The 20,897-nt window shown below is 39.3% G+C and overlaps 1 protein-coding gene across 1 annotated transcript in view; it reads right to left on the bottom strand.

Annotated features, from left to right (window-relative positions):
* The window catches only part of SLC30A5 (solute carrier family 30 member 5), a 41,240-nt gene extending 27,688 nt beyond the window's left edge, over positions 1-13,552 (bottom strand). The window contains exons 1-4 of the mRNA XM_011283965.3: positions 13,419-13,552; positions 4,092-4,214; positions 2,851-2,917; positions 889-974 (exon numbers count right to left, since the gene is read on the bottom strand). Coding sequence (XP_011282267.1) covers positions 889-974; positions 2,851-2,917; positions 4,092-4,214; positions 13,419-13,501 — 359 coding nt within the window. The 5' untranslated portion in view covers positions 13,502-13,552. The remainder of the gene's footprint in view (positions 1-888; positions 975-2,850; positions 2,918-4,091; positions 4,215-13,418) is intronic.
* Between the last annotated feature and the right edge of the window lie 7,345 nt (positions 13,553-20,897).

Here is a 20,897-nt window from a genome sequence, read left to right as displayed (position 1 = left end):
GCTTTCAATGAGTAAAACCCTTTAGCTACAGAGAAGCATTAAAAATGTTTATGCAGAGTTGTACATGTTACAATTCCTATTAAGTGGCCCTTAAGCACCACCCCCCACCCCCGGGAATTGGTCCATTACACAAAAAGATTGCTCTATATAGATCTAGGGGAATATGAGAGTTAACTCATCTTTAATCTGATGACTGACACACTGTTGTCAAGACATTTGTTTACGACCATATTTTTTAAGAATTTTCTGTTGGTAAGAGTATTTCAGAGTAGTGAAGAAAAAAGTGTTTAAATAAAGATTTTGCTCTTCTACTGGTTTATTTTATTTACCACTTCAGACCTTTTAGTTTCTAAAATCAGTTGCTAAAAGGGATCACCAAGGGATGATAAAAAGCCACCTATGCTAAAACTTTTCTGAAACTGGATTTAAAAAAAATTTTAATGTTTATTTATTTCTGAGAGACAGAGTGCAAGCAGGGGACGGACAGAGAGAGAGACACACAGAATCTGAAGCAGGCTCCTCTGAGCTGTCAGCACAGAGCCTGACAAAGAGCTCAAACTGACAAGCCATGAGAGCATGAACTGAGCCAGTCAGACGCCTAACTAAGCCACCCAGGCGCCCCTGAAACTAGATTCTTAACTATTAAAATATCATGACAGATCATGAACAATACATTAATGGTGTTCACCAAAAGCTAGACCACAAATTCAACAGGTTCTCTCCTTCCCACCCTCTCTACCCCACTCTATATGTTGAATTGTATCCAATGCTATACAAGTGATAGAAGCATTTGCACATAACATAAGCATTTGATATTATATATAATGGAAGAAAACTAATATTCAAAATTAAGAAACACAAACAAACATTCAAAATATGCACTTTTACCTTAGTGGTCCACAAAGAGTGAGGCCAAAAAACCACAAGAGTGAAATGATACACCCAGCAACTGCATGCTTAAATATTTTGATCCACTATAAATGGAAACAAAAAGTTAAAAATTTTACTCATGTATGTTTTGCTATTATCTCAAAGTCTTAAAACACATAGGGAAAGAAAATAATGGTAGCACTTAAATATTTTAAAGGCTAAATAATTACGTATCTTGAAATTAAATAGAAAATGTTAAGATCCTTTGACTAAATCTAGATTTGTAAGACAGTAGTCTGTTTTCCATTTTCTATATTCTTATCTGTTGTTAGATTTTGAGATCTTTTTCTATAGAGTATATGTTTTTTTCATTAGTTTCTCACTAGTTTGCTAGGAACATGTATTGTTTTAGTCTTTAAATTCTTTTCTAGAGATATTCAGAGCTTTAATTACTTCAAAAGAGAAAAAAAGTTATGATGGGGTTTAAAATATTAATCCCATTTTTAAAACACGCATGGTCTCTAAAAGAGAGGCACCTACATTTGTCATTTTAATAAAAAATTGCAGTACAAGTTTCTAAGTTGTGGCATACAGCAAACACATAGTAGGATATACCTCTACTGTACAAAGAGGTGATAATATGAGGTGACTATGCAAAATGCAGGACATTTCTATGTATCCTGAACTTCAGGGGTCTATAGAAAATAATAATGAAGATGAGAGTAACAGCTAATACTTACTGCGTAGTCACTATATCCCAGGCACTACTTCAAGAACTTTATATGTATTAATTCATTTATTCCTCACAGCTTCATTACAATGGTATTATTAACTCTATCTCATAGGTGAAAATATTAAGGGAGAAATTAATTAACTTGTTCAAAGTAAAAGTTTGTAAGGACAGACAGAATATGCATCTGTCTGCCTCCAGAAGCCTCATTCTTAACCCCTATGCTTTATCTGCCTCCTCATGACACTTGTACTAGGCTCTTGGGTATGTCTCCATGTCTCATTCATAAATCTTTCAGAATAAGGATACTGCATTACAAAAAAGTACTGTATACCTTAATGTTTTTCTACTTTCTTCTTCATATTTTTTTTTACCCTATGACCCAGCAATAGCACTGCTAGGAATTTACCCAAGGGATACAGGAGGACTGATGCATAGGGGCACTTGTACCCCAATGTTTATAGCAGCACTCTCAACAATAGCCAAATTATGGAAAGAGCCTAACTGTCCATCAACTGATGAATGGATAAAGAAATTGTGGTTCATATACACAATGGAGTACTACATGGCAATGAGAAAGAACGAAATATGGCCCTTTGTAGCAACGTGGATGGAACTGGAGAGTGTGATGCTAAGTGAAATAAGTCACACAGAGAAAGACAGATACCATATGTTATCACTCTCATGTGGATCCTGAGAAACTTAACAGAAACCCATGGGGGAGGGGAAGGAAAAAAAAAAAAGAGGTTAGAGTGGGAGAGAGCCAAAGCATAAGAGACTCTTAAAAAATGAGAACAAACTGAGGGTTGATGGGGGCGGGAGGGAGGGGAGGGTGGGTGATGGGTACTGAGGAGGGCACCTATTGGGATGAGCACTGGGTGTTGTATGGAAACCAATTTGACAATAAATTTCATATACTGAAAAAAAAAAAAGATTTTATTTTTAAGTAATCTCTACACCCAGCATGGGGCTCGAACCCAGAACCCGGAAATCAAGAGTCACACATTCTACGGACTGAGCCAGCCAGGTACTACCCTCTTCTGCATGTTTAAACATTCTGTAATCTTAACACTTTAGTTTACTCTTAAAGCCTCAATACTGAAAGACAAATCAAGACCAAGTTAACTCTGGAAATAATCTGCTGTGTACTTAGGTCATTTTTTAAGTAACCATGCTCAAAGAAAGGGCACTGTCTCTTGGCCCACTAACTAGGAAGCTGCTAGGAAAAAAGAATTGTGCAAAAAACTCACCTGGTGTTTGGTAATACTTTTCCCAGAAGAAAATGGCTTTTGAAACAAAACCATAAAAAATGCAGTTCTGTGGATATTGAAACATTAATATATTAATATTTGTCTTATATACAAGGTGTAATCTTAAGATATTTATCTTAAACAAATACACTAGAACTTGAAAGGTATGTTACCCTCTAAAAAATTATACTGGAGAACAATATTTATTCAAATAAAGCTTCCACTGCAACATTTTGGGGGAATGCTTATTTTGTAATTATCTTCAGAACCAATTCACAAGCCACAAAAGGAGTCTCAATGTTTTTTCATACTGGGAAATACCAAAAAAAAAAAAAAAAAAAAAAATCTATCTTCTCCAAAATTTAATAACAAATCTTGAAATAAAAGAAATGAAGAAAGTACTTATTGTATGTCTTTAGGTTTCACATTCCCAAAATGATTATATAAAAATGCATACAACTGCTTAAAATTTCCTAGTAAAGAATCACTTTCCATAATTACTAAAATTAACTCCCAGGAGTCTTTAATAATAGACTGTTATTAACAGAAAGTGGTCACTATCAATCTCAAGATCTAGAGAAACTTTATTTACAGAGAATTTCTTGCAATATGCAGAATAATGTAAATTTATATTATATGAGGACCCTGTAGTGTGAAGGGAGCATATAGTGAACAAAACCCAGCACAGATTAACTTAGAAAATAAGGAACATCTGTGCCAAGACAAGTCTCAGGTAACATTCTACCTGCTGGAAAGCTGAACTACACCAGTGGTATGGTCTGGAGACTCTTTTAGGGAAACTGTAGCATCAAAACTACTTTTACAAAAATTCTAAAAAATTATCTGCTCTTTTCACTTTTATGCTCTCAGGGGTATACAGTGGAGCTCTTCAGAGGTTAACTGATAAAAGAGATCCTGCAACAGACTGAACGCTGAAACAGATATGAGAACTTAGCAATCTTCTATTAAGCTGGACATTAAAAGAAATCTACAAAAACTTCATTAATGCAAAGTACAGTATAAGTCTAGTTTTGGCAAGCTATTACAGTACAATAATCATTTAAAAAATTCTCTTTGTACCTCTAACCTTAGGTATTCTATTTTTTTATTAAATTATCATACATTAGTGAGGAGGGATAAATAGCACAATATATTCTATCTAAAATTTCTTAAAGATACTCAGTTAAAACAGGAGTTTCAAATAAATAAAACATAAGGAAAAAGGAATCACACATACTCACCCAAGTTTTAATATAAAAATGAACTGAACAATGTGAACTGCTTTTAGGAGATCGTATGATTCAAAAAGTCCCACAGCCTTCAAAAATTTAGTCAAACATAGTAACACAATATATTTTGTTAATCTGAAAAATAAAAGCAGAAACAAGTTTCAGTATCATTAAAATCACAAGGAACTCCGTCATCTGTTCTTTTCTTATTATACAAGTATTGGGATCATTATAAAAACCTCAGATATTCATTAAAAACATCAAACAAAAGCCCAAACAACTCACCATCTACATAACTACTATTAATATTTTGGTATATATACTTGCAGATTATGTTTTTTTAATGTTTATTTATTTATTTTGATAGAGGGAGGAGGGAGGGGCAGAGAAAGAGGGAGAGAATTCCAAGCGGGCTCTGTGCTCTCAGTGTGGAGCCTGACTCAGGGCTCGACCCCATGAACTGTGAGATCCTGACCTGTGCAGAAATCAAGAGATGGTCTCTTAACGAACTGAGCTGCTCAGGTGCCCCCAGATTCTTTTCAATGTATAGACCACGTGTCTATGTATATGGGTGTATGTGTGTGTACAGTCTGTTGAAAAACAGACACCAAACTCTACCTGCAATGAAACTAGAAGAGCACACTGTAGGAAGAAACAGAGGAATGGTAAATGCCTTAGATTTTACCCCTCCTCTGCTTTGCTATGTGGCTGCAGTGAAAGTCATGGTTGAAAAGTCAAACAACCTGCCCTACAGAGTCTTGTAAAGGCTCAGGAATCTGAAGCACCTGAGAAAGGCCTGGGGAGTTAAAAAGAGAAGCATCAAGAAGTCTTCCAAGTAGTTAGATCCCCACATTCTCACCCAGCAGAGCCAGGCAACTACCTCTCCTCAATCATGACAGGACAGATGAGGCTTAGCTTCTGGAGACGTCTAGACAAAAGGCAAAGAGAGGAGGCATGAAGTGCTAGAATAAAACCATGGAAATTAAAGGAAGTTTCTTAACACCACCCCACTTCCCTTTCCTCTTCTACCTCCAATATCCTAACGGCTGGGCTGCAATCTCCCAGCAGAACCCTTCTAGGGATCCACTAGGGTTACGCCTCACACAGGTATTCATTCTAATTAGCTTTTTAGCCCTCACTCAAATATGAATAGCAAACATAGATAATCAATCCTTTAAGATAAGCTTATGAAAGGCCTAACAAACAGAAACAACAAATTTAACAAAGATATTACAGGTAATAGCAGAAAACAACAAAGAATAATAAATAATATTCTCTGAGATATAAGAAAGGATATTGCACGCATGAAAAAATTAGTCTGCCATAAAAAGAAAGAAAAAAGGAGCTCTTGAAAAAGAAACTAAAATTAGGGAAGAAATTACTTCAGTTTTCTAGCCTAGTAGTTTTCTTAGAATAAAACCATTATTCTTTGAATGAAACCTATTATCTGTGTGTACATTGTAACCGTGTAATATTGAACCGTGAATACTGTAATAATGAACATTATAAAACATACACAAATTAGAAATAAAAAAGAAATAAAAAGTTGAGAAATTTAATATTTTTTCCTTCACCCTAATAGGAGATCTTGTGTAAGTAATACTCAGGAGACCACTTTTTAAGTTTACATCAAACAGGTGTTAGTACATTAAAAAGTAGGTGTAAGGGATGTCCAAGGCCAGCACACTGGCAGAGGTGAGAAGTCTCTACCAATGGGAGAAAACATTCAAAAAGCAAACAGAATTTTAAAAGAAACCTAAGTCACTCAGAGTTAAAATAATCTGACATCAGTGGGGATATCAATGTATATAGGACAGTATAAAACTTGATGAATGTGAATAATCAAGTGCCATGGCAGTGAATTAACATGAAAGAGCTAAACTACACTAAACAAACAGTAATCTGATTAAGAAGGCATGAAAATATAGATTTTAGGAAGATTTTTTTATTTATTAAAATAAATTTTAGTCCTTGAAAGAATGAATCTCAGCATCTTCACCAGCCAAGATGGCTCATTTTCTGTTTTAGTCCAGATAGTATCATACTAAATTTAAAAAAAGAAAAAAAGATTTGAAGCAAAGTGGTTTTTCTTATCATGAACATAATCTGGGGGGCCTTTTATAGTGCAAACTGGGGATTTTAACTATGTGAAAATTAATCTCCCAAAAGCTAATAAAAATGTTATTGTCGAATCTTGTAAGTCACATCCTAAAGCATTCTAAAGAAGTTCCCATTTAACCCATTTGTTGATCAGCATAAACTTTCTTAAAATTTCTGTTTGAAAGATCAATCAGGGGGCGATGGGTAGCTTAGTTGGTTCAGCGTCTGACTTCTGCTCAGGTCACGATCTCACAGTTTGTGAGTTTGAGCCCCACATTAGACTCTGTGCTGACAGCTCACAGCCTGTAGCCTGCTTCAGATTCTGTGTCCCCTCTCTCTGATCCGCCCCCACTCATGCTGTGTTTGTTTCTCTCAAAAATAAACATTTAAAAAAAAAAGATAAATCAGATTTTCTGGGATAATAAAAAATGTCCTATAACTTGATTATGATGGAAGTTACATAAGTTTACACATTTGTGAAAAATGCAAACTTACACCTTTAAAATAAAGTGATTTATCTATCTATCTATTTATTTATTTATTTATTTATGAGAGAGAGAAAGAGAGAGAGAGAGAGAAAGAGCGAGAGCATGAGAGAGCACATGCACACAAGCAGGGGAGAGGGACAGGAGAAAGAAGGAGAAAGAGAGAAAGAGAAAGAGAGAAAGAGAAAGAGAGAAAGAGAGAAAGAGAGAGAGAGAGAGAGAGAGAGGCATGAAGGGAGGGAAAATCTTACTCAGGCTCCACTCGGAGTGTGGAGCCCCAGGTGGGGCTTGACCCCACGACCTTGGGATCATGACCTGAGCCGAAATCAAGAGTCGGAAGCTCAACTGACTGAGACACCCAGGCACCCCAAGTGTGTTTTGTTTTTGGACTGTCTGTAGACTGGCTAAAAGCACACAGTACAACAAAAGAAATCTACCAAATGTCTAGCAATTGTACAAGTATGAAAGTAAATGCACATTGTGCTAGAAAAAACTGAACACTAACACCTTAGAAATTCTCTAGTTCAATTCCTCTCCTGTCACAGATTGGGAAATTAAAGCCCACAAAGTTAGCTAGGGTCAAGCCCCTGTCCCTTAAGTATGCTCGCTTTATTTATTTATTTATTTATTTATTTATTTAATTTTTTAAAAATTTATTTTGAATGAGAGAGCGCACAAGTGAGGGAGGGGCAGACAGAGAGGGAGAAAGAGAATTCCAAGCAGGCTTCATGATATCAGCTGAGAGACTGACAGGGGGCTCAATCCCATGAACCATGAGATCATGACCTGAGCCGAAATCAACAGTCTGTTACTTAACTGACTGAGACACCCAGGTACCCCTTTATTTTTTAAGTAGGCTCCATGCCCAACGTGAGGCTTGAACTCACGATCTGGAGATCAACAGTCACATGCTCTACTGACTGAGCTGGCCAGGTGCCCAAGTATGCTCTTTTTAATAAGTCACACACAAAATCAAAGTTCATCCAAAGGCTTTGAGGGTTCCCATCTCAATTACACATTACACATTCATAATAATTTATTACACATTGTAATTATTACACATTTATAGTGGCTCACACAAACAGTAAAATCATCTTTAAATTATACATTTGTAGTGGCCTACACGAATAGTAAAGTCACCTTTATTAAAAAATTTTTTTAAAATTATTTTTTAGAGAGAGAAAGACAGAGTGTTAGTGGGGGAGGGGCAGAGAGAGAGACAGAATCCAAGCAGGCTCCAGGCTCTGAGCTGTCAGCATAGAGCCCTACAAAAGGCTCGAACCCATGGACTGCAAGATCATGACCTGAGTCCAAGTCAGACGCTTAACCAACTGAGCCACCCAGGAGCCCCAAAATCATCTTTAAATATGAAAGACAAAATGCACATTAAAACCTAGGATTAATTTATATTTTGGCCCATTTAAGCTGGAGAAAAAAAGTCATATAGACTTTAGTACAGTGAACATATTAACTATATGAATGCTAAGTAAATATTCTGGTCAGGGTAGCAATTCAAAACTAACCAATGAAAATAAAAGTTGGGCTAGAAATCCACTGTTTATTAGTTCAAAACCCAGGGACCGTCATTATATGTGGTCAGCAAATGTTCGCCAAATGAAAGAATGCGAACTCTACAGCTACCCTTATGCGTTACAGTACCATCTCATACAGTAACATATAGAGTGCAAAAACAGAGTACCTTAAGTGGTAGTCCAAGCTTGTGGCAATCTGAACTATCAGCAACCCAGGCATGGACTCAGAATGAAAGAAAAGAATGAAATCAAGTAGAGAGGGACACTAGAAACCTCAAGGGCTTTACTCCTTAAGCTCTTAATTAGGTGTAATAATAAGGCAGTAGGATAGAAGCAAGGACACAAAGAACAACAATGTCAAGATAGGGAGAGGAAAAACAAAGACCGGGAAAACCAGACAGACATACATTAAAAATCACCAATGTGGGAATTCTCAATGTCAGCAAAGAGCCTTGTACATTCTCCACGGGGCTAGTTAGCCATTCTTCAAATTTTGTTTGCACACGTACTATATGCCAGATGCCATATGTGGCCAATGAGATCTAAGGGAAGACTGACAGGGTGGCTTCAAGTATAGCCTTCCCTCTTCCTGATAAAAGGGCAAGATCCAGCTGGAAATGCTTCTGTCTTCTTTCTGCCTTCAAGGGAGGAGCTTTATCTAAAAAATGTTATCAGAATGTTAACATTATCTAAAAAGTGTTATCCATCTTCTAACAAGCCTGAATATGAAAGCTGATACACTTAGGATGGCAGAAAGCAGAGGCAAAGAATCTGGGTCCTAGATGGTATCACTGAGGTTCTGAACAAATACCTGCAATCGCTGGTTTCTTTTATGTGAGAAGAATATATTCCTATTTGTTTAAAGCTCTTAGTTTGGTTAGTTACAACTAAATATATTTCTAGGTGCTATCTGTGACTCTTAATAGAGACAATGCTCTCAAGGAGTCTGAGGCCTAAGAAAGTGAGGCAAGCAAACAAGTATTTATGTGACCCAAATAAGTAATGGGACTTTTAAAATAGATGTAGAAGCAATTAACTCTAACTTTGGAAGCAAAGGTCTGTCTTCAGAGTCTGAGATGTGTAACTATGTATTAAAGACTAAGTAGGAATTACAGTGGAAGAAAAAGGAAAGGGTATTTCAAAGCAGACAGCAGCATTTGGAAAATACTAATGCTAGGATTAAGCCTTCGAATAAATGTATTTAAATTTAAGCTCAATTAACCAGATCATAATGACCAGAAGTTATTAAGGAAAAGGTAAGTTATCTTTAATAAAATTGTTCTGCCAAGATGGGGCAATAGGAGAAATTATTTCTAAGTTATTTTTATTATTTTTCTAAATGTTTTTATTTTTTAGAGCGAGAGAGAGAGAGAGAGAGAGAGAGAGAGAAAGTGTGAGTGGGGGAAGGGCAGAGACAGAGGAGGAAAGAGGACCCTAATGCAGGAATTACTTTTATAATCTCTGTAGTTTAAAAATTAAAAAAGGAATAAAGAAAATTAGTGTCATCATAATAGAGGGGCACCTGGGTAGGTTCAAACTCATAAACTCATAAACCGTGAGATCATGACGTGAGCCAAAGCTCAACCGACTGAGCCACCCAGAAGCCTCTAAGTTACTTTTGTTTAAAGTATTAATAAAACTTTAGGGGCGCCTGGGTGGCGCAGTCGGTTAAGCGTCCGACTTCAGCCAGGTCACGATCTCGCGGTCCGTGAGTTCGAGCCCCGCGTCAGGCTCTGGGCTGATGGCTCAGAGCCTGGAGCCTGTTTCTGATTCTGTGTCTCCCTCTCTCTCTGCCCCTCCCCCGTTCATGCTCTGTCTCTCTCTGTCCCAAAAATAAATAAACGTTGAAAAAAAAAATTTAAAGTATTAATAAAACTTTAAAATAAATAAGTTTGGTACTTCAAACACAAGATTTAGTCAGAAGGAATATTAATTTAAGTAAAATAGTTCTTGATAACTTACTACTATTATGATTTTTTATTTATCTTATATTTTTTAATGTTTATGTATTTTTGAGAGAGAGAGCGTGCGAGCAGGAGAGGGGCAGAACTCACAGACTGCTAGATCATGACCTGAGCCTAAGTTGTACTCGTAACCAACTGAGTCACCCAGGTGCCCCATATTATAATCTTTTTTAAAAAAATTAATTTTTTTGAGGGGGAGAGAGGCAAAAGGGGGGGGGCGGTAAGGAGAGAACCTTAAGCAGGTTCAAGTACAGGGCTTGATCTCACAACAGAGAGAGAGATAATGACCTGAGACAAAATCAAGAGTCAGCTGCTTAACCAACTGAGCTACCCAGGTACCCCTCTATTATGATGACACTAATTTTCTTTATTCCCTTTTTAATTTTTAAACTACAGAGACTATAAAGTAATTCCTGAGAAGCTGCTTGTTATTAAAATTTTAGGTAAAATGGTTCCTAACTTCCTCCTCATAGGTGACCAACTGGTCATCCTTCCAAGCCTTTTCCTTTGCACTTCCACGTAGACACACGCATATATTATATATTGACATATTTAAAATTGTACACATATTTTGATATTGCTATATGACTTTCTAACATGTTGAAGATTTTTGCTACTATTATTAAACTAGGAAAATTATTTTAACATTTAGTTAAAAGTTGGACTCTCTGATTTTATTTTGAGAGAGAGCATTTCTTTGAGATAGAGAGAACACATGTGCAAGCACGGGGGAGGAGCAGAGAGAGGAGAGAGCAGGCTCTGCACTGTCAGCACAGAGTGCGATGCGGGGCTCGAACCCATGAACCGTAAGATCATGACCTCAACAGAAATCAAGACTTGGATGCTCAACTGACTAAGCCACCCAGCTGCCCTGGACTCTGATTTTTAAAGTCTCAATGAAGTTTTCCTGCTGGCCTACAGATGAAACACCAGCTAAGGCGAAATAACCTTATACTAATAAGTAGGTATCTGTAGTTCATATTGTGCAGGGAAACACCGAAACAGCTTTATTTACTAAGGAAAGATGTGGGGGTGAGGAGAGGGAGGCTCTTCAACAAGGGCAGTGGTCTTTGAGCTACTTTCTGGGCAACTCTGGGAGACATACTTGACCTACTCAAGTTATAAATCATGATTTGCCATTAACTAGTTCCATCAAACATATCACTGGTCTTTTATACATAGGATTACAAAAATCTCTGGTTCTCTAAACTGGAATTACTGAAATTTGGGTTTGGGTCTAAATGTGCTTCTTGGGCTTTGCCCAGTGCAGCAGCTCATGGTTCTCCAGTAAACAAAAAACAAAATCAGTGCATGTAAGGCATGGGGTTTAGGATAACTGATTCCTAGTTCAGTTATTCTTTCTGTTAACTTCTGACAATAAACTTTTTTCTATATATCAGTTTCTTGATCTGTGAAACAAGAATACTATTATGTAGTCTGTAGCACTGTATTAAGGATTAAATTAGATGCTATACTCAAAGCACATCGGACACAGGTGTCCAACAATGTTGACCGTCACCCTGTTTCCTGCAAAGAGTACTTACAGAAGCTGAAAAGAAGGATTTTAAACAATTGTTTTAAATTGTGAATTTGGGCATAAAAATACACACAAGTAAAGGATTTGTGAACTAGTTTCTGCTGCAGATTATAACTAGTATTGGATTATTAGTCTAGACAAAGGAAAATGCTTCCAACTGGGAATCTATTAAAAATGCAATCACTCCTGAGCTGAATTTTTCTGATGAACTACAAGAGCAGTTCTGCTAAGCAAAAGACTGTTTACTACATCTACTTAACATAGTAATCTCCTGAATAAATAATAGCTTGAAACTATTTAATAAAAATAATTTCTAGTTTACAGAAAAGTGGCAAGAATCATATACCCTTTACCTGGATTCCCTCATTGTTAATTGTCCCATTCGCATTATCTCTCTCTCTTTAAATACATGCGTTTTTTTCCTCAACCACTTAAGAATAAGTTACTTACAACACATTTTTTACCCCTAAATTTGGATTTCCTAAGAACATGGACATTTTCTTATAAAATCAGGAAAGTTTTCAACTTCAGAAAATTTAACATTTTTATGCTACTTCATCACCCATGGTCTAATTTTGTCAACAGACCTATTACTGTTCTTTACAGCAACTTTTTCCCTCTACTACGAAAATCCAGACCAGAATAGCCTATTGCATTTCCCTGTCATGGTTCGGTCAATAATATGTGATGCTGTTATTTACAAGAGATTAGAAAATTAAACTTATACTACAAAAATGCAATTGATTAAAGTTCTGTTCCAGCATTTTATGTGTTCTTTCCTTTTCAGTAAAAAAAGGTGTGTTAGCAACGCTATTTCTACAGTTTCAAAGGATTTATCAAAACAATCTTTAAATCTCAAAAGGAGTAAGGAAAAAACAGAACCTCATTAAAAATGAAGACACTAAATACCAATTCCAACAAAACCGTTGGGCTGAATTCTATGCATCTCTGACACTACTTCAGAACTTAAGACAAATCAAGGAGACACTCGCAAGTGGTTACTGTACTTACCTCTGGAGGTTAGTGGGAACATGGGGGGGGGCTGGTAAGGTGGTATTTCCGCTTTTCATTCTAGAAATTTTTGTAGTGTTTGAGGTGGGGTTTGTTTTTTTTGTTTTTTTTTTTTGTTTTTTTTTTGTATTTACCATGAGCACACATTTCTCATTTAATAATAAAAAAATAAAATCAGAAAGATAAAGAAAACTAGATGCCGGGCTGCATTTTTGATGTACGGGGTTAACCTGAATATCGAAGTTCATCCGTTTGTACTTTGGTTTCTTCGCCTGAAGATGGTGACACCTTCCCCTAACTTACGCAGGGAGACGCCAGAAAGGTTAAGTAGTCACTAAACTACTGTTGCAGGGAGAAAGAGCCAACAGAAATGTTTGTCACGGACCAGAGAAACGTCTCCCGTGGGCCGGCTGGCAGAGCGAAGGTTAACGGTCTGCCTTGAACAGACCAGAAACTCCAGCAGAACGGCCCTGGGTTTTAGAGCGTTCATTCTGCAGCGAGCAACAGGGGAGCCAATGAAAGTCACAGGCACCCGAGGCAGAGGGAGACGACGGACGGCTCCCCGCGCGCGCGAGCTGAGCTGAGGGCGCACCGGGCTGTCAATGGGACAGGAGCGACGCCGGTGCCCGCGCGCCCGGGGGGCAGCTGCCGTCCGGGTCCGCGAGTGGGAGAGCCGCTCCGGAGGCGCGAGCCGGGTGGGTCACACCTACCGAGCGCTGGGCACGTCCACCGGCCCGAGGCCACCGCCGCCGCTGGGGCTGGCTAGCACGTCCCCGCCGTATTTCTCCTCCATCCCGGGGCTCAGGAGCCGCCGCCGCTGCCCCCGCCGCGGGGTTTCCTCATGTCTCGCCGCTGCCGCGGAACAGCGGGCGCAGGCGCGTCACTCCCCCATGATAGCGGCCCCCTCGGGTCCCCACAGGCCAGGCCGCCGCCGCCGCCGCCGTGCCCGGCTCCTGCTCACTAGCACACGCGCGTCGGGACTAGGCCGCGGGCAGTTCCGGCGGCGCCGGGCTCCCCCGAGGCGCACCGGAGCGGACGTTGCCAGACCACGTCATCGGGCCCAGCAGCCCTCACTCCCGGGGGAGTGCCCAGCCCTGCGCCTGCGCATAACAGAACAGTCGCTTTCTCTTGCCCTTCCTTAGGCACCGCCTACACGGGTGACGGGATCGGATCGTTTCTCGGGATCAGCTCCTCGTATTGACGCTGCCATCGCGCTTACCTGTCCCTGCAGCGCCACCTCTGTGCCGTCAGGAATACAGCCGATTCTTGTAGCACCGCGGAAGAAGGCATAGAAAATGGACAATGTGTGATCAAATACAATACAGTATCTTTTAAAATTTGGCTGCTAGACTATGCTACTTAATCCTGGTACATCAGTAAATATTGGGTAGGAAGGACCAGGCATTATTAGGGTTTTTTTTTTTTTTTCTGTTGCTAAAAATTTAGGAACGTGAGCTCTTGTGTCAGTTTCAATTGTAACTCTGCCACTTAATAATTGGTCACTTGGCCTTTCTGTGCCTCAATTTTCTTATTTGTAAAATAGGGATAGAAATATGTATGTCATAGGGTTGTTGGGAAGATTATATGTTATGTGAAAATGTCTAGAACATTTTGAAAGGTACACAGTAATCAGTGAATGTTAACTGTTATTATTACTCATAGGGGAATTTGTGGACTGGGTTGGGAGATGGAGTTTGGAGCGGTTTACAATACTGTACTTAATTTGAATATACATAAAAAGTCTTAATAACCTATAAAAGATTGAGAAATCACTGTCTGTGCCTGCTCTGGCTTCATAATCTATTGTGGAAATATTTAGCAGTTTGCGAGCAAGGCCTGGTTCACCACAGTAAAGGTTAAAGGCACAAATGCTAAGGTTTCCCAAATAAGGTGTGATATGATTATACCTAGAAAAGACTCACTGATAGACAGAACTTGACCTGAAACTTGGATAAGATTTTAGATATGGGAGGAAAGCACTGTGGGATGACACATCCCATATATAGAACACACAAGAATGGATGACTTAAAAAATTTTTTTTCAATGTTTATTTTTGAGAGAGATTGCACACACAGTGCCAGCAGGAGAGGGACAGAGAGAGGGAGATATAGAATCTGAAGCAGGCTGCAGGATCAGAGCTGTCAGCCCAGAGCCCCATACGGGCCTTGAACTCAAGAACCGCAAGATCATCACCTGAGCTGAGGTTGGACAGTTAACCTACTGAACCACCTCGCCGCCCCCTGGAATGCATGACCTTAAAAGCTAAAGTGACTCCAGGGGTGCCTGGGTGGTCCAGTTGGTTAAGCATCTGACTTTGGTTTAGGTCATGATCTCATGGTTCTTGAGTTGAGCCCTGCATTGGGCTTCTGCCGTCAGCATAGAGCCCAAATCAGATCCTTTGTCTCCCTCTTTCTCTGCCCCTCCTGCAGATACGTGCTCTCTCTCTCTCTCTCAAAAATAACTAATAAACACTAAAAAAAAAAAATTCATTAAAAAAGAAGCTAAAGTGACTCCAAGTGACTTTTCTGTAGCAATTTTTGTAGAATTTTTATTTTCCAATTAGAGTGGTAGTGTTAACAAGTAACTATTGTTTTTCTAGAGCAAGTTCCATTCTTTTGGAGCCTAGAAAACGAGGTAACATGACACGTGTGTGAGCTTGAATTCACTTGATATTTCTGATTTGGTTAGAATTATGGCACTTTTCTTTTAGGCCGATATAAGGACATTTCCTACAACTGTGGAAGTTGTAGTGGAAGGACAAGTGCCTCTATGCTATTTCCCTTTGGTCACTTCTCAATCCATTTCAACCTGGCTTCTCCATCCATCAGTACCCTGAAATAGCTCTCTCATGGATATTTTTGAGCCATATATTACCTCACCCCTCTAAAGCTGTCGACATAGATGAACTCTTTTCTTGAAACATTCCTTTTTGTTGATTTTGTGAACTCCACAATGGTTGTCTCAAAGGAAGCTCAAGTTCTTTATGTTTCAAAGTCAGTGCGTGATCTTTCCCATAAACCTGATTCTCTTCTAATGTTTTCTACCTCACTGAACGGCATCATTTATTTAGCTCAGCAAACCAACAACTTAGCTATCATATTGAACACCTCCCCTTGTGATCTATATTGAATCCATCACCAATTCATGTCATTTTTTACCTTCTCAATATTTCTTGAATCAATCTAAATTTTTCCATTTCTATTACCACCATCAAGTCTAGGCTACCATTAACTTTTGTTTCAGCCACATTAGTAACCCATTCCAATTTTTTTTAAGTAAAAAAAATATTTATTTTTGAGAGACAGAGTGAGCAAGAGGGGCAGAGAGAGAGGGAGACACAGAAATCCGAATCCAAGGCAGGCTCCAGGCTCTGAACTGTCAGTCTAGAGCCTGACGACGTGGGACTCAAGCTCACCTGAGCTGAAGGCCAAAGCTTAACCAACTGAGCCACCCAGACACCACAGTAACCCCTTACTCATTTTGCAAGTTCAGTCTTTTACGTTATCCAATCTGTTTTCCACAATTTTGTCATAGTATGGTAATATTTTCCTAATGCAAACCTTATAATGAACTGCCTACCCCACTGCATTTCACCCTGCAGTCTTTCAGTGGCTTTCTGTTACTCTTAAAAAATTTTTTTTTAATGTCTGTTTAGTTTTGAGAGAGGAGAGAGAGAGAGCACAGGAGGGGCAGAGAGAGAGGGGACAGAGGGTCCAAAGCAGGCTATGTGCAGACAGCAGAGAGCCTGATGCAGGGCTTGAATTCATGAACTGTGAGATCATGATCTGAGCTGCAGTCAGATGCTTAACCAACTGAGCCACCCAGGCGCTCTTTCCATTACTCTTAAGGGCCTCCATTACAAACTTGAATCAATCAGGAATTCACACTGATACCTCCAATTACAATCCAACTGTAGATGTTTCATTCTAGACTTTCCCCTTGTATTTCTACCTCTCTTCCCTGAGAATGAGAAACATGGCTCCCGTTATCCTCAATATACTGCCTTATTTTCTCAGTCTTCTTGTGTGTAACCAATCTCATGATCATGTAGGTCATCTCCTCTTTGGCACAGCCAACTCATGCTAGCCTGGGAAGGCTGAGACTTCTCCCTCCCAGCTTTTATTTTTTAATCTACATTTGACTCATTTGCACACAGGGACAAATATGGAGCTGAAACATTTTCTTTCACTTTCACTGTCCATCATCTGGAAGGAGCAAGAAAGGGAACTAAATTTTTGGAGTGGCTCTTCTAAGAACCAGGTAATCTCTTATTTAATTTTTCTTTATTAATATTTTTAAAGTTTATTTATTTATTTATTTTTGAGAGAGAGAGAGAGAGAGAGAGAGAGAGAGAGAGAGAGAGAGAGAGAGAGAGAATCCCAAGCAGGCTCTACACTGTCAGTGCAGACCCCAATGTGGGGCTCAAACTCACAAACTATGAGATCATGACCTGAGCAGAAAACAAGAATCAGAGGCTTAACCGACTGAGCTGCCCAGATGCCCCTCATTTAATTTTGAGATCCTTTCAAGGTTGGCATTATTTTATGCTGCAGAGTTAAACCCAAAAAGGGTTAAGTAAATTGTCAGTTATTATATAACTAGTAAGGCAAGACTACCCCCTAGAATGGCAAAGTGCCCTTCAGTGTCAGCTGTTTTACTCCTTTCTTCCTGATCGCATGAGTGACAACTGATTCCAATGTAGTAAGAGAACCAGATGGGGAGTGCCTGTTTCATAAACCACTGGTGGGAATCTTGATTAAAGAATATGGTGGACGTTGTCATAAGGGGCAACTTAGCACCAGCTTCCTTCCTTCCAATGAATTTTGTTGAGTGCTTACCATATTCTAGGTCCACTTTCAGGTACTTGTTGCATTTCCCAGAAGCAAACTCTGAGGTAAGAATTTGAATAAAAGTGACTTACTAGTAAATATTCCCAGGAAAAGCTGGAGAGTGGGGAGGAGAACAGGAAAGAAAGACAAGTAAGGATGTGATATCAGGAAAAGTCCCACTGGGGAGCTTGGATACCGTGAAGATCACACCTCAGAAGGTCCTGATGGCGGTGAGCTGTCTTAGTGCATCTGGGCTGCTATAACAAAAGTACCATAAACTGGGTGGTTTATAAACCACACACATTTATTTCTCCTAGGTTTGGAGGCTGAGAAATCCCAGATCAAGATGCTGGCAGTGGCAGTGTTAGTATCTAGTGAAAATCCACTTCCTGGTGTCACCTTTTTGCTGTGTCCTCACATGGTGGGAGAGGTGAGCTAGCTCTCTGTGTGTTTTTTATGTATTTGTTTGTTTTAATGTTTATTTTTTTATTTTTGAGAGAGAGTGTGAGTGGGGGAGGTGCAGAGAGATGGGGGGACAGAGGATCTGATATGGGCTCCATACTGACAGCAGAGAGCCCAGTGTGGGGCTTGAACCCATGAACCATGAGATATGACCTGAGCCAAAGTCGGATGCTCAGCTGACAGCCACCCAGGTGTCCCATCTATGTGTGTTTTTTTTTTTAAATAAAGACACTAATCTGAATCATGAGGGCAGAGCATAATAACCTAATAACCTCCCTAAGACCCAACTCTTAATATCATCACCTTGGGGGTTAGCATTTCAACATATGAATCTTGGGGGAATACAAACATTCAGACCATAATGCAAGGGAATTGGGATATTTTGGGAGTTCTCTGACAATGAGAGGATGGTACTGGTTGTTAGGAGTGCTCCTTGCATGTGTAATAATGGGAAAGGGATCCAAGGGCACATAGGCAAAGGCCTTACTGACAGTATCCACTATAAGATTACACATATTTTGGTCATTTTCCACGTGCTGTGTTCTACCGTCCCAATGTTGAAACCAGAAAACTCATAGCCTAGACTTCCTTGAAGCAAGGGTTCTGGTATATGACCTGGGTCTCATCAGTCAGACATATTCAAGTGTGACTTAAGTTCAGCTGAGAAAGCAGCAAGTGGGGACACTTTTTTTCTTCTCTGGAGGAGGCATTTAGTACTTTGAAAGCATCAATGGCAGAACTTCTGGTGTCCATTCCTAGGGGTCACTGGTACCAAGCGGCAGTGACCGTGGTGTTGTTGGCCGAGTGACCCCCTGGTGTGGTTGGACCTTGCTTCTGGTTGCCCAGTGGCAAAGCCTGGCTCTCTGGTCCTACAAAGGTTCCATGAATTACCCAATATCCCTTGATACATTCCTGCATGAACTAGTCAGACTGGAGGTGGTGGTTTGCAATTAAGAACACTGAATGGTACGGCTGATATGGTACCAAACCCTGACTAACAGTAAGCTGCACATAGATTTTGTTAAGTGCTTTTTACTTTAGATCAAGAAACAGTACCATGCTTCTAAAAATCAACTCCTAATATGTTGCACCTTAGTGGAGAAAGCTTCCCCACACCCACACTTTATCAGGACTTTATCTGATGCCAAACATATTTTTATCCTCTATTTGATATCAGAAAAGGAAAGTAAGACAATGTTCAGTAATTCCATATCTGTCCTGACCAGGGTAGGAAGCAGGTTGGGGTTGGAATTCTCAGAGGTATTGATATCGATATTCTCAGAGATAACGGGCTCCACACTACCATTGCAAAGCTATACAGGGAAGTAGTGTGTTGTTTTAAGGATTTGAGTTCTTAGCAGTTAGGGACTGTGTGTAATGTTTTTAGCAGACATTAAATGTGGGCAGTTAAAAATGAAAAACACTATCTACAGGAGTGACGAGGAGGATGCAAATGAGGAGATGGAGAGATATAGTTCATATTTGCACATTTTCAACTAGCAGATCAGAATTTTATCGTGAATCTTGAAGTTTCATTCAAGAATTCATTCACTAATTATGCCCCATGTGTTTCAGGAATTTATCCTTCCATTTATCCATTCATCCACCCAGCTGTCAAAAAGGAAATATTTAATGAAGGCCTACTATGTGCCAGTACCACTTATATTCCAAAGTGGAGGAAAACACAGTATTATCTTTCTTCTCAAACTGATGAGAAACTCAGCTGATAGCAACACACTTTGGGGGAAAACAAACTGAAAAGAATCTTGCCGAAAGACAGTTCTGTATAGGCCTTTTGTGTTTCTGCGTGTCTTTTCAGCAAAGGCATTGACAGCCTTTGTTAGAGACTATGTTTTCAAGGATGTTTGTATAGCAAACAGCCTTGGAAGGTAGAGGTAATAACTCCTTTTGGGGCAGAGGGAAGATTTATTGCTGATCAGGATAAAAAAGATAAAGGCTCACTCTAAGACAAGGGTTGGGGAGGTTGGCTAGCAGACTCTTCAAAAAGGACTGGAATTTCCTAAACTTTCAGTTGCATGCTTAACAACTACTTAGGGTGTGAGGCATCACCCTCATGGGATTTGAAGGTGCGGGAGGCAAGACGAAGTGGTGCAAACGTGAGGTTCATGTTACCTGTGTGGTTAACAAAGTCCTTTGTCTCTGATCCAGGAGTCTTGGTCAGACTTCTGCTGGCTTCAGGAAACTGTGGCAGGCTAATTGTGTTTGCAAGCACAGTAACATCTTAGTCCCTTCGTGGTTCTTGCCACATCTTCCCCCCACCCAAATTTTACTTATCATTTAATTAGAAAAATTCATAGTACACTATCATGAGGGGTGTGGGTATTCAGGAGTCTTGAGGTATTCAGACTGGAAAGAGAGAAGTAAAGGTGTTGGTATTTATAGATGACATGATCTTACATGCAGAAAATATGAGGAACTCACTAAAAAAATTGGTAGAAATAAACAAGTTGAGCAAGGCTACAGGATGCAAGATCAATAAACAAAAATAAATTTCATTTCTCTACATTTTTTTAAGTTTATTTATTTTGAAAGAGAGAGAGAGAGAGAGAGAGAGAGAGAGAGAAAGAGAGAGAGAGAGAATGAGTTGAGGAGGGGCTGAGAAAGAAGGAGAGAGAGAATCCCAAGCAGGCTCTTCACTGTCAGTGCACAGTCCAACACAGTGCTCCATATCAAGAACAGTGAGATCCTGACCAGAAAAGAAATCAAGAGTTAGACACTTAACTGACTGAGCCACCCATGTGCCCATTTCTAAATGTTTGTAATGAACAATCCAAAAATGAAATTAGGAAAACAATTCAACAATTCCATTTATAATAGCATCAAAAGAATAAAATACTTAGGAATCAATTTAACTAAAGGAGGTATAAAATATATAT

Source organism: Felis catus, chromosome A1 (assembly GCF_018350175.1).
Source record: "Felis catus isolate Fca126 chromosome A1, F.catus_Fca126_mat1.0, whole genome shotgun sequence".
Lineage (NCBI taxonomy): Eukaryota > Metazoa > Chordata > Mammalia > Carnivora > Felidae > Felis > Felis catus.
Note: the sequence above shows the minus strand (reverse complement) of the source record. Positions and strands in the feature narration are given on the sequence as shown.